The sequence below is a fragment of the Anolis carolinensis genome, chromosome 1 (genome assembly GCF_035594765.1).
Source record: "Anolis carolinensis isolate JA03-04 chromosome 1, rAnoCar3.1.pri, whole genome shotgun sequence".
Taxonomy (NCBI): Eukaryota; Metazoa; Chordata; class Lepidosauria; order Squamata; family Dactyloidae; genus Anolis; species Anolis carolinensis.
Window position 1 is genome coordinate 187,461,209 of NC_085841.1, and position 14,090 is coordinate 187,475,298.

General features: G+C 39.5%; 1 protein-coding gene across 4 annotated transcripts in view; it reads left to right on the top strand.

The window, feature by feature from the left end:
- The window catches only part of pard3b (par-3 family cell polarity regulator beta), a 691,700-nt gene that overhangs the window by 490,732 nt on the left and 186,878 nt on the right, over window positions 1–14,090 (top strand). For all 4 annotated transcript variants that reach the window (XR_010002345.1, XM_062969128.1, XM_008114949.3 and 1 more), the window contains one exon: window positions 9,241–9,351. Coding sequence is in view for 3 of the 4 variants with exons in the window: in XM_062969128.1 (XP_062825198.1) it covers window positions 9,241–9,351 (111 nt within the window). In the remaining variant the exon portion in view is untranslated. The remainder of the gene's footprint in view (window positions 1–9,240; window positions 9,352–14,090) is intronic.

A 14,090-nucleotide genomic window follows, 5' to 3' on the forward strand; every position in this document is an offset into this window, starting at 1 on the left:
CTATTGTTCTTGCCCTTGTTGTTCTCCCCTACCACCATGCTGACCTTTTGAATTCATGTTTTTTTCTAAACAAAATGCTTCAAATACCGCTGTGCTCTCAGTGATCTCCAATGTCATCTCCTGATATGGGAGACCTAATTAACCAAAAGAATTCCCACTTGCTGAATTTAACTAGCAATCTGCTTAGGACTCTGTCCAGCAGATGTTTTCCCTGCATTAGAAGTCTGAGGACTTTGTAGACCTCCCTGCTCTTTAATCCTCAAAGTAAATATCAACACATTTGAGATGTGGAAACTGGCTCTTCAGCACAGAAATGAAATGTTACCATGGCCACCGCTTTTAGGTCCTGTGTATACGAAATTCATTGCAGGCACGGCGGAGTGGGCTCGCAGAACAGCAAATTCATTTTAAACCTGTCTTGAAATTAAAAGCAAAACAAAGAAAGGATGATGTCAGTGGGGTTAGGAATAATCAGTTTCTGCCATCACCTGGGCAGTTCAGCACAGAAAAAAAAGAAATATTGCTTTCATCTGCATCAGTGATTATAAGGTGTAGCAACAAATATTCTTCTGTACAATTGCACATTTGGTATTCAAATGACAGAGCCAGTGTTTGTAGTTAGAAGGAGGAGTACTCATGAAGCTGAATTCTACTACCTTGATGGGTTCTTAACCAATTCTTTAACCCAGTTCCAATGAGGATAGGTGACTGATGTTTTTTTCCATAGCATCCCAAATAGGCTGCTACCTTGAATGCATCTCCTTAGAGCCATTCTATACTCATCCTTTTAGAGCACATTTGAAATGTTTATATTGTTCATGTAAGGTGCCATTCAAACTGGCATGGACTGGTATTCCTGTAGCCATCAGTAAGCATTTAGAACTTGGCCCACTTCTTGTTCTCAGAGTCTTGGTGCTAAATTCAATATCAGAATGGGGGAATCCATTGTGCCTGCACAACCTGTTCTCAGGTACAGTGCGTTGTCTTTCACATTAGGGTGACTCATTCCTTTTTTTGCTTTTTCTGATGGCAAGTCACACAAAAGAGAACCTCTTCCTGCTTTTGTATGCATACCTATTATGCACAGTGCATTTAGAATATTGTCCTTCCATTACAGGCAGCATGCTAATGGCTTTAAAGCTGAAGCTGCCTTCATAGTGCATAGTGTCACAAAAACAGTGTGCTGAGTGGTGTGAGGCCAAAATGTTATTATCATTATTTTCCCTCCTCCCTTCTTTTTTATATACTTGGGAGCAGGAATCAATGTTAGAAATGTTTAACGTTATTAAATATTCAAGTGCTTTCTTCCTTTTTTTTCTAAGTCTCTTTTCTCTTTATACAACTAACAATCTCTGACTAAAGGCTTTGATTGTATGTATGTGGGTGGGTGAAGACATACCTCCTCCCAGAGGATCTGTTGTCTTTTACACCTGGTGGAAAGCATTAAGGGCAATGGACAGCACAGTGGGACACCTATAACCACAGAACCTGTATCTGCTGTTTCACCTCTGGGTGATATTGTTTCTCTAGAAATTTGCTATGTCTTCCTGTTAGTTCTATGGTTTACTTCCCCTGAAAGCTACTATGGAGTTATGTAGCCTAGGAGGCATGAGCAAACTTCAGCCCTCCAGGTGTTTTGGACTCCAACTTACTGGCTGTTAGGAATTGTGGGAGTTGAAGACCAAAATACCTGGAGGGCCGAAGTTTGCCCCTGCCTGTAAGAGGTTCTAGCTAATTCCTGTTTTGTGATTTGACCTCCAAGAATTCTGATTTCCCTCTTGCCCTACCTTCTTTTTATTTCTATGCTTACAATCTTAGTAAGTCATGTTAAAAAAGGAAGCAGTGATAGGAGAAGGAAGAGGAAAAAAGAATACTCAAATGCAACTTCACCATGAGCTTCCTCGCCTTGGTGGAATGGCTCCTCCTAAATGTTGACTTCCAACCCCTACTGTGTTTACAAGCCTTTTCGAACCCTGTTCTAGATCTCTTGGTTCTATCAATTTTCTGTCTAATGCTGCTATATCTTTTTTGTTCTGAATTCAGACAATGTGCTTTCACAGACAATAAGAAGATATTGCCAACACTTATGAATTAGTCTTGTTCACTCTTGCTCGTCTAAACTGTTGGCTCCTTAGCTTTTTCAAGTCTGCAATTCTTCAGCTAGTGCAGTGGTTTTTCAATCTGGAATCCCCAGATATTTTGGCCTTCAACTCCCAGAAATCCTAATAGCTGCTAAACTGACTGGGATTTCTGGGAGTTGTAGGCCAAAACACCTGGGGACTCACAGGTTGAGAACCACTGAGCTTGTGGAACTTTTCATGGGTTTGACCTATTTCATCATTTTTGTCACATGAAGATATTTTCCCCATAATGAAATCCATCATATTTGCTGCACAAGGCTGACTATATTCATGATCTGGGTATTGTATACACCTGAAATAATGTTCCATCATTTTTGAAGAAGTGCTTGACTTTCACAGCACAAAGGAATTGTCGAGAGTATTCACCTAGCAACATGAAACATAGAATAGAGTGGTGGAGGAAAGAGGAGGTAAGAAAAATTTATAGATTTTGTAATAGGGTAAGAACAGGTTTTATTACTTTCTTGCTTACTTACTTACCTACAGGTTTTACCTGGCATGTTTTTTTAAGCAGGTGCCATTTCATGTATTTATATTTTTGTGTGTCTTTCTCCTTTTATGTCAACGTAGAGGAGAGAGATTTTTAAAGGTTTAGTGAAAGAAAAATATGTTTTTTTAAAAAAATGTTTTCCAGCCTGGGGCTGAGAGATTTTATATTTAGCTTTTTTGGTGTACTACGTGACTTCACAAAACTCCAGTATCAAACTGAGGCAAGAAGAGAAACTAATTTTCATCTAGGTTTATTAACTCATCTTTAGTTTACAACCTTATTTGAATGTACCAGTTTTTCCTTTTCCCCTATAGTAATACAAACATGGTGGCAATAATAGTTTAAAAATCTGTAAATGAAAAATCAGACATTATTCCAAACTCCTGCTTAAATGAAACTATGTTGGAAAGGTGAGCGCAAGATCAAATGTGTGATCTGGAATGTGGCCAAGGTGGAATGAACAATGTGAGCACTGCTCACCATGGAATATGTACACATTAGACAAGAAAGTTCTCTTCTCAGCTGCTATTAGATTCAGGTCTTTCCAGAATTGGTTTGTGGGGCATTTTGCATTGTGCATTTGCTTATATTTGCAAAGTTATACGGAAAGGATTATACTGAATTCTTCCCTTTGTATAGATAATGGGATTCTGAGCAAATACAGTTGTAGACAACAATTATGTGATCTTGTTGTAATCTGTAATGTGATTCATGGGTATATTCTTCATATTCTGCTACATTGTGAGCTTCCCACAATCTTTTCTTAGGGGGAGAGGATGGAAGTGTTGTTGTTTGCAGTATCTCAGATATCATCCTCTTCTGATTACCTTTATTCCTTCTAGAGGTCCTCCTAAAAAGAAGGATGTATTTTTCCTGTGGTTAAGTTTTGCTATTTAAAACAACAACAACTGGGAATGGGCTCTCCTTGCACTTGCCCTGTGCACTCTGGTTTTACAGTTGGCCCTCCACTTTCACTCGGGCTTGGGGCACAGAACACCCATGAAAGTGGGAAAACTACACATAAAAAGTGCTATTTTTTAATCTGAGAGAATACCCCTCTAAGAATCTCTAGGTTCTCTAGGGAAACTCTTGATCAATCTCCATCAGAGAGATTTCAACTTCCTGGAGAGATTCCTGGAGAGAAAATGTTAATCAAATCCGTGAATAGTGAAATCTGTAAAGGTTAAACCAGCTAATATGTGGGCTGACTGTATTTCACTGTTACCATCTCTGCCTGACCTCCAGTTTCTGGGTCATACTGAACTTGCCAATTGCCAAAACGAAGGCAATCATCCTCCTCATCCTCTGAACATTCAGAAAAATCCTCTGATGCATGCCAGACTACAACAGCCATTGAATCATGTGATTCTGAACCGTTGATCCTCCAGGTATTTTGGACTTCAACTCTTTAAAACCCCAATCAGCTTGGTCAACTGTCAGGAATTGTTTTAGCTAAAGTCAAAAACACCCAGTGTACCAAAGGTTAGGAACTATCCATGGTGCTGAATCTAATCCTTTTAATAAGTTATGCAGCTTGAATAGTTCCTTTAAGTTGTCAAAAACCTGGAGCAAATTCACTGTCTTGCTCCCATGGGAGCCACCAGCTATCAGTGATAGAGCCTTTGAAACATTCAAGGGTTTATGTAGTTGTAAAAAAAAAACTACAATAGGCTGGATGCAATTAGTAAAAAAAATAGTAAGTTTTTTCTGTACCTACTATCCTTCTCTTTCTTTGTTCACTCCTTACTCCCCATACACCCATTTAGACATGTTGCAAAGCTTACTAAAGATTACTGTGGGTTCTAAAGGAGTGCCATATTTCCCCGGGATCACTTCGATAGCCCTTCAAGTGAACCTAATTCTGTTTTGCTGACCATTTCAAAGATCCAGGCAGTAGGGAGCATCCACTCTGTATGTGACTGTACTGCATTTCCACATTTACACACTCCAGTCCCATAAGTATGGATATCTATCTCATACAAATGTGTCTCATGTTGCACTGAGGCATTCCTGGCTTGCTTGTTGGCATGAAGTCTACAGTGAACAATGAAGGATATTTCTGAGGAAGTGTGTTACCTTTTAGCGTCTAACTTTGTTGTACTCTAGTCTCACAGCTTGAATTCATTAGTATTTTGAGTTATATAAGGTTGCACTGAAATGTAGGATTTCAGTGCTGGTCACTGGAGAAATGCCAACATACCAGAAAAAATATGCTTCAGCCAACATGCTGGAGGCCTTATAGTTATTTAATGAATAAAGGAGCATTTTTCTCATTTTTACAAAAGGACATGAGAAATCACCTAAAGATTATATCAATAAATACGAAATGTATTTATTTAGATATATTATGGATTTTATTTATAAAATATGGTATGGAAAAGATTACATTTAGATTACATTTATTTAGATACATTGTGGATTTCATGTGGAAAATATGCTATGGCAGAGATTACATTTGGCCAAGGGAAGATGTGGTTTTGATCTATTACACTGCAATATTAATTACTCCTGCTAGGGAATTGGACCTAAATGGTGAGTGAGTTATAAAGTATTCCATAGCTTTTCTCATGTTCCATTTCCTGTAGTAGTTTTAAAATATTTTTTTCTGTGGTGGATTATTTCGCATAAAACTAATGACTGAGGACTTTGAAGCAATTTTTAAAAATCTTCATTTTACTCTGTTGTTTTTGAGGATAACAATTTTTGAATTGGGCTTGCAGTGGTATTGGAGATGGGAAAGGGCCAGGTTGATGGGTGCTCACCTAGATCAGATGGTCGCCTAGATCACCATTCTCATCATGAAAGGATAGCTCCCTTGTCTGTGTCAGCACCCAGAAAACACATGCGTATGGTAGGGAAAAAATCCTTGCACCAGTTTGACTATATAATGGGGATCCTGTGTGGATTTCCAAATTGATTTTGGTTTGGTTTAAAACAGATGTGTGTGGCAGTAAAGGGGTCAAACAGAGATAGAGATGATATGCAGTGAAGGTGGGACAGAGCCTCCATATAGACTCAACCTGGGCCTGCTTTATGTTTTTCCAGGGTTGTGATTTTTTCTTAAGAATTACTTTGTTTGGAGCCAGTTTACTTGAAGCATAACAGATGCGGCCTTTGTGGATGTCAGTGATGTGAACAATAGAAGTATGGGCAAATGCTGAGTTGAGAGGACTAAAAATTGTCGTCGTCCCTCCCCCCCCCCAAAAAAAATCTCTGTTGGCACTTTCTGATGATTGCATTTACAAAAGTTCTTTCTTCATCAGAGATCCTGCTAGTGAGATGAATCAGGTTGGTGTGGGACTTTCTTAGTAGTGTCCTCACATTTGAGAACTGTGAAGTGTTTATGGCCTCATATAGAGATATTGACCTTCGTGCAATTTCAAAAACCAACCTGTTTCAAATTCTTTGCTTATACATATATATTCTAAATAAAATTACTGCCAACTAAAGTGACACTGGCTTGATTTTAAAGTGTTTTTACTGTTTTTATTGGTACAGGGGAGTCTTGTGGCAAAAGTATTTTGACCATTGACCCTATATGATGATGCAGTATTATTTCTTAATTCCTTTTGTGTGGGGGATTTTTGAAGACTAGTTGCATTTTGTTACTGCTTATACTGTATACATTTTTTATATGCTTAACGTGTTTCATTGATATCCCGCTTTTCTCCAAATAAGGGTCCTGAGGGATCTTGTTACAATGTTGAAATAATGTTTAACTAATGTATAACTAGTTATACATTATTGTGGGGCCCCTGGTGGCACAGTGCGTTAAAGCACTGAGCTGCTCAACTTGCAGACCAAAAGGTGCTAGGTTCAAATCCCGGGAGCGGAATGAGCGCCTGTTGTTAGCCCCAGCTCCTGCCAACCTAGCAGTTCGAAAACATGCAAATGTGAGTAGATCAATAAGTACCGCTCCGGCGGGAAGGTAACGGCGCTCTATGCAGTCATGCCAGCCACATGACCTTGGAGGTGTCTACAGACAACACCGGCTCTTCGGCTTTGAAATGGAGATGAGCACCAACTCCCAGAGTCGGTCACGACTGGACTTATCGTCAGGGGAAAACCTTTACCTTAATGTATAACTAAAAATCTAATAATACAAAAGCATAAATAATGATATTAGCTTTCTGTATGAGCACCTATAATTTTAAAGGTTTGAAATAGTTTTATAGACATAACAATAAAGATAAAAAATACAACACACACATACGCATGATAGGCCAGGCATGGGCAAACTTTTTTGCCTTGGGGCCCCATTGTAGACCTGGTCAGGAGGACCAGGCCAACGGGGAGAGGTGCCGAGCACACACTAGATGGGGAGGACCAGGAAAGGGCAGAGCAGGGGTTATCCTCACCCCATTCTTATGCTGGGGGAAAGGCAAGACACATGGCAACTGCCCTGATCCTCCTCACTTGATCCTTGGGCTGTCCTCTTGACATTATGCCAGGAGGAAGTGAGACAGACAGTGGCTGAGAGTGGTCCGGAGGACTCTCAGCTGCTGTGTGCCTTCCTCGAGTTGTCCTCCTGGCATAAGGATGGGGCGGCTTGCACTGTCATTATGCCAAGAGGAAGGCGAGACACCCGGTGGCTAAGAACGCTCCAGAGGGCTCTCAGCTGCTGTGTGTCTTCCACCCTCATTTTTTTTGGCATAAGAATGTGGTGGGCCACCATGTCCTTATGTCTTTATACCAAGAGGACAAGGAAGGGCCTAAGGCAAGCACCCAGAGGGCCACATCCAGCCCCTGGGCCTTTGTTTGCCCATGCCTGCCATAGGCAATGCCAGTGGAAGGAAAGGCAGAGGGGCAACTTGACTTCCCATGGAAGTGAATTTCAATGTGAATGGCACCAAAAAGGCACTCTCATGTTTTCCTATTGGACTGGCCTATGAGTCTGTTAGACCTGTGTGAAAGCACTCCCCTAAAGACCTTTAGGCTCAGGCAGATCCATATAGGAAGATACAGACTTTCAATAAATTGGGATCTAAGCTCTATAGAACTTTATAAGTCAAAACCACCAGTATGAATTGCACCTCGAAACAAACTGATAACCAGTGAAGGTATTTCAACAAGGGAATTTTATGGTCCTTGTAACCAGCCCCAGGCAACACTATGATATATGTGTTGCAATTCCATTTTCCTGTTAGCTGGAAACATCACCAAGTGTTACCATCACAAACATTCTAAACATACTCGTTCTCACCTTGTTAATAACACTGTGTAACATAATTTTTGTTCCTGGATTATAAATGTCATTTTCTAATTGGTTCTATCATAAAAACATGGGGAAAAGTTTGTTAAACTTCAAAAACTTCATTTTTGCGGGACATCCTGTAGCACATTTTGCTATAGTTTTTCAATGAATATCTCCTCTAGTCTCAGTCAATTCAACATAGTTTGTGGCAGCCACAAAAAGGAAGTTTCTGGAATATGACAACTACTTTCAAAGCACATATCACAATATTAAACCGGAATAACACTTTTAAACCAGGAACAGATTTTTTTTTCAAAAAAATATTACATAGTGTAATTTATGTTTAAATTCTGGAGTAACCAATTTTTTTGAGCCACAATCAGGGTGAATAGGGGAAGATGAGAAAGCCCTTCCTGTGTTTCTGCTCCTATGCCACCATCTACACCAGTGTAGTTAATTATCATGATCCATAAGCTTTGTGGAGCCTTAAATGAATGAAACCCGTCTTTTCAATATGTAAGAAATAAATTATAATATCTGACAACAGAACATTTAAATACAATTCAGTATCTATTTCTCCTAAAATCTGCATTTCCTCATTCTAAATCATACACTGTATTATATGTTTTTGTTAAATTGTCAGGGAAGTAATCCAACTTGGAAATTCCAAACAGTAAAATTAGAATCATGCATTGATCTAAATGATAAGTTCCAGCAGTACCCATCAGCTGTGGTACAAAAAACATGTCATTCTATAGTTTTTGCACTGAGCAAATGTTTGTCTTAGCACATATGAAAATGGCTTTTCCTGGACATGTATACCCTTTGCACCTGTACTTTGTTGTGTGTTTCTAATGAAAATAGGAAGTAGGTATGCCAAGTGTTTTTTCCCCTTAAATTAGCACAGTTCTTATTCATACAGTGTGGCACCATTTATCTCACTTCCAAAGGGAAACTAGAGAACAGTTGAAGCTGTGCAGCGACTTTAGTTCGAGAACATGGCACAGGGGTTCTGTGCCTGGGCTTGAGGGCTGGCAAGGATTACTTAGACGCACGCTGTCCTTGGGGAAACAAACCCCTTCAGCTGCTTTAAAATTTATGCTAATAGTAGGCTAGCATTGAAAAAAATTCTCATTCATTCGGCATCTTGAGAAATCTCCAGCATACATTAACTGATGATATCTTGGAAAAAATTAAGCTCCGAGTGTATGGAAAATTAGTTAATTCATACTCTGAGGAATTTTTAGTTTATTGAATAGTGTCATCCACTCTATTTCGGAAGGCGTAGCTTTCCGAAACAAAAAGTACATTATACTGTTCTTGTTTTAATCCCCCAGTGTGGATTTTCAGTTATGCATACTTTCCCTACTATTCCTTTTCTCCCTTCATATGACCTTTCCCAATTTCTTAATCAGGTTTGGGAAGAAAAAAGAGGATAAAGGTGTAAAGGGTGACCAGAAAGGAAACACCAAGACTGGAACTCTTAAAGAAGAAGAATTTGAAAAGATGAAGGAGGAACGAGAAAGGTGAGTTGAAGGGAGGGGAGTGGGGATCCCAGCCTGTGTTCTGTGACAAAAGAGGATGTACCTTTGCTAGCAGAAAATCAGGGAAGTGATCCCAGAAATGGCATCCCAGACTTCTTGTCACCAATCTTATTAGTCATTTCTCTCTTAGAAACACATCACAGACAGTCCCTGAGTTACAAACATGTGACTTACATATGATTCATAGTTAAGAACAGGGGTTAGACAACAGGAAGTAAGACAAATCTACCCCTCTAAAGGGAAATTCATTCCAGAAGGAGTTACCATAGGGAAAGGCATCTCCACTGAAGCTTTCTCCCCAATCCTTGTTTCCACAAGAAGCCATTTTTTCCAAATCCAATTATTACAGGGACAGAAAGTGGTGGGAACAGGAGCACAAACAACAAAACAAATTTTACAGGGATGTTAATTGTTCCCTATCCAAAGCTAATATAGGCAAATCTCTACATCTCTTTTCTGGGTCTGGCACTATAGATAGATCTTGTTTGCCTGGTGCATAACTCATAAAGCTCATACCTATGCTAATATAGGCGTCACTGGGAACAGGTAGGGAAACAGCAGTGTGAGATTCTTTGCAACTAATTATATCCTGGAATGCATCTCATCATTGTTTGTCCTAATCAGATATTCATTTATGATGAGAGCAATATTGGCTTCCCTAGACTGCCCGTCTGCTTGTTCCGTGTACCATCTCCTTAGAAACACCTTAATTCACTTAAGGTTGTGTTGTGGATTCATGGAACATGGAAGAATCCATATGTTCAAAAGCTAGAATAGCTCCTCTGAGCCTAATATTTTACATTGCCAGTGTTGTTTTGCAAGTCATGTTATTGGCTTTGCCTATGAAATAAAATTTTAATAGTTGTTGCCTTTGCCTCAAAAAGTTGGGTGTATTTGGTAGGATCTGGGGCCTTCATGCCCACATCCTTGGTGCTCTTGGGAGCAGCATATGTGGAGCCCCCTCATGAAGACAGATGAGTGAGATGTCTAGAGGGAGAATATGCTGGAATCATTTTCCTTTACTTCCATGTAACTAGTTTACTACTTGAGCTGTTCCTCGTTAATTTGAGTCGTAGTAATTATTTTATCACTGTGCATGACAGTTCCAAGGGCCTAACACCTTAGTCAGTGAGTTTGATAGAGCTAGACTTTCAAGTATTCTCTTGGGCATTGGGCAAGTAAATATTCAAGATCTCTTCTGCTTTCAATCCAAATGACTACTGGTTGGCTGTGGAATATGCCTACCACCATCCAGATGCAATTGTGCATCCATAGAGAAAGGAGAAGCCTTTGCCCTCTGGATCTCCAGTGTAGGGATGCTGAGATGGCAGATGAAGTGTTATGCCTCTCTTGTGATCATCCCATCAGATTTCACATTCTTCCTTTTATAAAGGCTTGCAAAACTTGCAGTCCTGAAAGCCAAAGGCAGGCAGCCCAATCAAATGATTGCCCCTTTCCTTTGAATATATATGTGTCTATGTGTGTGTGTGTTTTGCAGACAAAAAAGAAGGACCGATGTTCATAGCTTGTGGACAGCATTTGGTTCATTGATCACAGATAGTGTGTGACCCTAAGCCTGACCTCAGTTGTTTTCTTCTGTAAATTGTTGCCATTTATTATATTTCAAGTTATGAAATGTTTTTGTCTGTATACTTTTTTTCATGAGGCATCCAAATGTTAAAATCAGCTTGCAGTATCTGGCAATTACAATAATTGCATTTGTCCAAAAACAGACTGAAAATTAAATACCATTTTTATGGCACAAAAGATAAAAGTCTGATAAAAGTCACATTTATTATTATATACACGCTCAGTGGCTTTAATGGGTTAATTGGAGTTTGGTGAAGGTTTTGTACTAGTGTCAGTGAAATTTATGTCTGGCACTTCTAAGCTGAGTCCCCCCCCCTCCCCACCCACCCTCCCTCCCTCCCTGCAAATTCTTCTTTTTACTTTTTTAAAAGTCTAACCTCCTGTCTGGATGTTGGCAATTTGAGAGGCATGTGTCCTTCATTTTACAGAAGCCAACATCTTTATTAGTATCCTGGCAAGCTAAGGAGTAAGTAGCCCATCTGTTAAAGGGCCGGTGTCATTTGCTAAAATGTTTGGCAGACTTCAAGGAATGATCCCGTCTGTTTCTGGAGCTAATGTTCCAATTGGACGTGGAATAATTGTTGTTAACATTTCATTCAGTGATAAATTCTCTTTCGAAATAGAATGTATTCCCTGGAGTGACAGTTAATTGGTAAGAACCTATTAAAAACAGTCAGTTCAATGCTTTTATAATTCTGGTTTATCTTCTCTAATAATTATTCACCTTTCTGACCTGGAAACGTTTGAGATTGAAATGGAGAACAGCAGGTGTGCTTAGAAACTGATGGACCTAGATTATATTTTAAACTCATATATTTGATTCTTATCCCACAATTAATAGGCACAGAAATATCACCTTCTTCCTCTGGGCAATTTCATTCCTTTTAATTGTATATTAAGAAAAAAAATGTTTATCATATGAATCCCCAAAGGAAAAATGTAAGTTATACCACATGAACAAGCACATTATTTCTCTTTTCTTTGCTATAACCACATAACACATTAACCTCACTTCTGTCTGATCACAGTGTTGGTTCACATTGATGAGAGCAGTAAGAACACCAATTTGTGTCTGTCACAACTTGTATCCAGTGTTTGAGAATAGACCTACTGCAGTATGCATGCAGACTGACAGTTTTACTTCTAATCAACTGAGCCATGCAGCCATATGGGAGATACAAAGGAAATACAAGCCTAAACAGGACATAGGGAGAGCCATGTTGAATCATGCAGGCTACCTTGGACCTTTGTAATGCAATCAGTTCAGACAGTGGACAGACAGTTTCTCAGGTGGAAAACCTCCAGCAGGACAGGAGCCTGTGTTCTTCATTGGAGAGTTGCTCCTGTCCTTTGATTGTTTTGTTAACTCTTTTCTACACCTGATTGAATAGTCTACTCCAATTGTGACTAAAGAGCGAACATGGTTTAGTGGTTTCATCATTGGACTTGGACTTGGGAGACCAGGGTTTCCTACTTAGCCATGGGCACCCACTGGGTGACAAGTCATATTCTCTCATCCTCAGAAGAAGGCAAAGAAAATACCCTTTGAACAAGTCTTGCCAGGAAAACCCTGTGATAGGTTAGGCCCCTTCTACACTGTCCTTATGTCCCACAATCTGATCTCATATTATTTGTTTTGAACTGGATTTATAGGAGTCTCCACTGCCAAATAATCTAGAATAAGCAGATAATCTGGGATCAGATCCTGAGATATAAATACAGTGTAGAAGGGCCCTTAGTGTCTCCCATAAGCCAAAAGACACTTTTAGACATGCAACAACTAACCAATAGGATGCCAACTTCTATGTTATGCTTGTTTTTTAAAATTACATGTATACAGATGAATCTGGTAAATTTTCAAAACAATGTAAAATGTTACCTAAAATTGAAGTGTCTGAGTATGAGAGAGAAGTAGAAATCCCATCAATTATGATTGTTTATAGGAGAGGAGAAGTCAGAGGATAAGGAAGGTTACCAGCACAAAATAACTTATCTCTCATTCATGGGGTTTCCTTTCACACACATTGTTACATCGCCAGTGTTGCTATGCAAGTCATATTGTTGTTTTGCCTATGAAATAAAATTTTAACAGTGGTTGCCTTTGCCTCAAAAGTGAAAACAGGGAAGGTAAATTTTGGAATTTTGGGACTTGCTGTCAGATTCCTTCATCCCCAGTTGGGCAGTGCTTCAGATTGCTACAAGACTGCAAAGCCTTCAGTATGGCCATATCACCCTTGCTTGTAGTTCTAAATTTCAGGAGTGCAGGGGTTGGAAATGAACCATCCCATGATCTAGAAATGGCCCTCTAGATTTTGCTGAATTACTATTTTTATCGTCTCTCAGCCCTGACTGTGCTGACTAGGACTGAAAGTAACTACATTCCAACAACATTTTTTGAAAGCTCACCCTACCTTGGAGCTGCAGGAGTTCTCACTGTTTGCTTCCTCGGCATTTGATGCCTTGCAGCTAGATGCATAAAGGAGCTCTTCTGAAGATCCTGTGCTGCATTGATGTACAAGTTCTATCTTAAGTGCAGGTGACCTGAGAGAGCTCATCTGCAGATACAAATCACCACATGATGCTTCAGTAGCGAACATGTTTGTGTGAACTAGTCTCTAGAGAAGGCAAAACTGAAGTAACTCAAGTGCCTAGCTTAGTGTGCGATGCTGGCAGATAAAAAATAATATATTACCCAGCTCTTGCAAAGGTAGCCGATGATTTTATCAATAATAAAAAAGGAAAAGCTGGCTTTCTTGTGACATATGACTATGTAAAAAATGCAGTAGGGCTTGACTAAAATAAGCTTCAAGTTATCCAGTTGAGTGGAACTTCAGTGCTTTATGTTTTTATTGACTGTTCACCTAATGATGGCTTACACAGACAGTAAAGATGAGTTTTATAACTTTGCCCCAAGATTCACTAATCCCATAATGTATAATGTAATTCAGGTCTAAGATTTTAATGCACATATTGGCAACGGCAACCACACAGTGAAGCTGTGCCATAGATCTTGCTGCCACTATGACTTCACTTGCTGCCTACTTTGTCTTGCTGCTAAATGGACCACGTTTTGCAAAAGATTTACTAGAATGTAGGCTCTGCAGACTCAGCCCTCGTTCCTTATTAGGAGA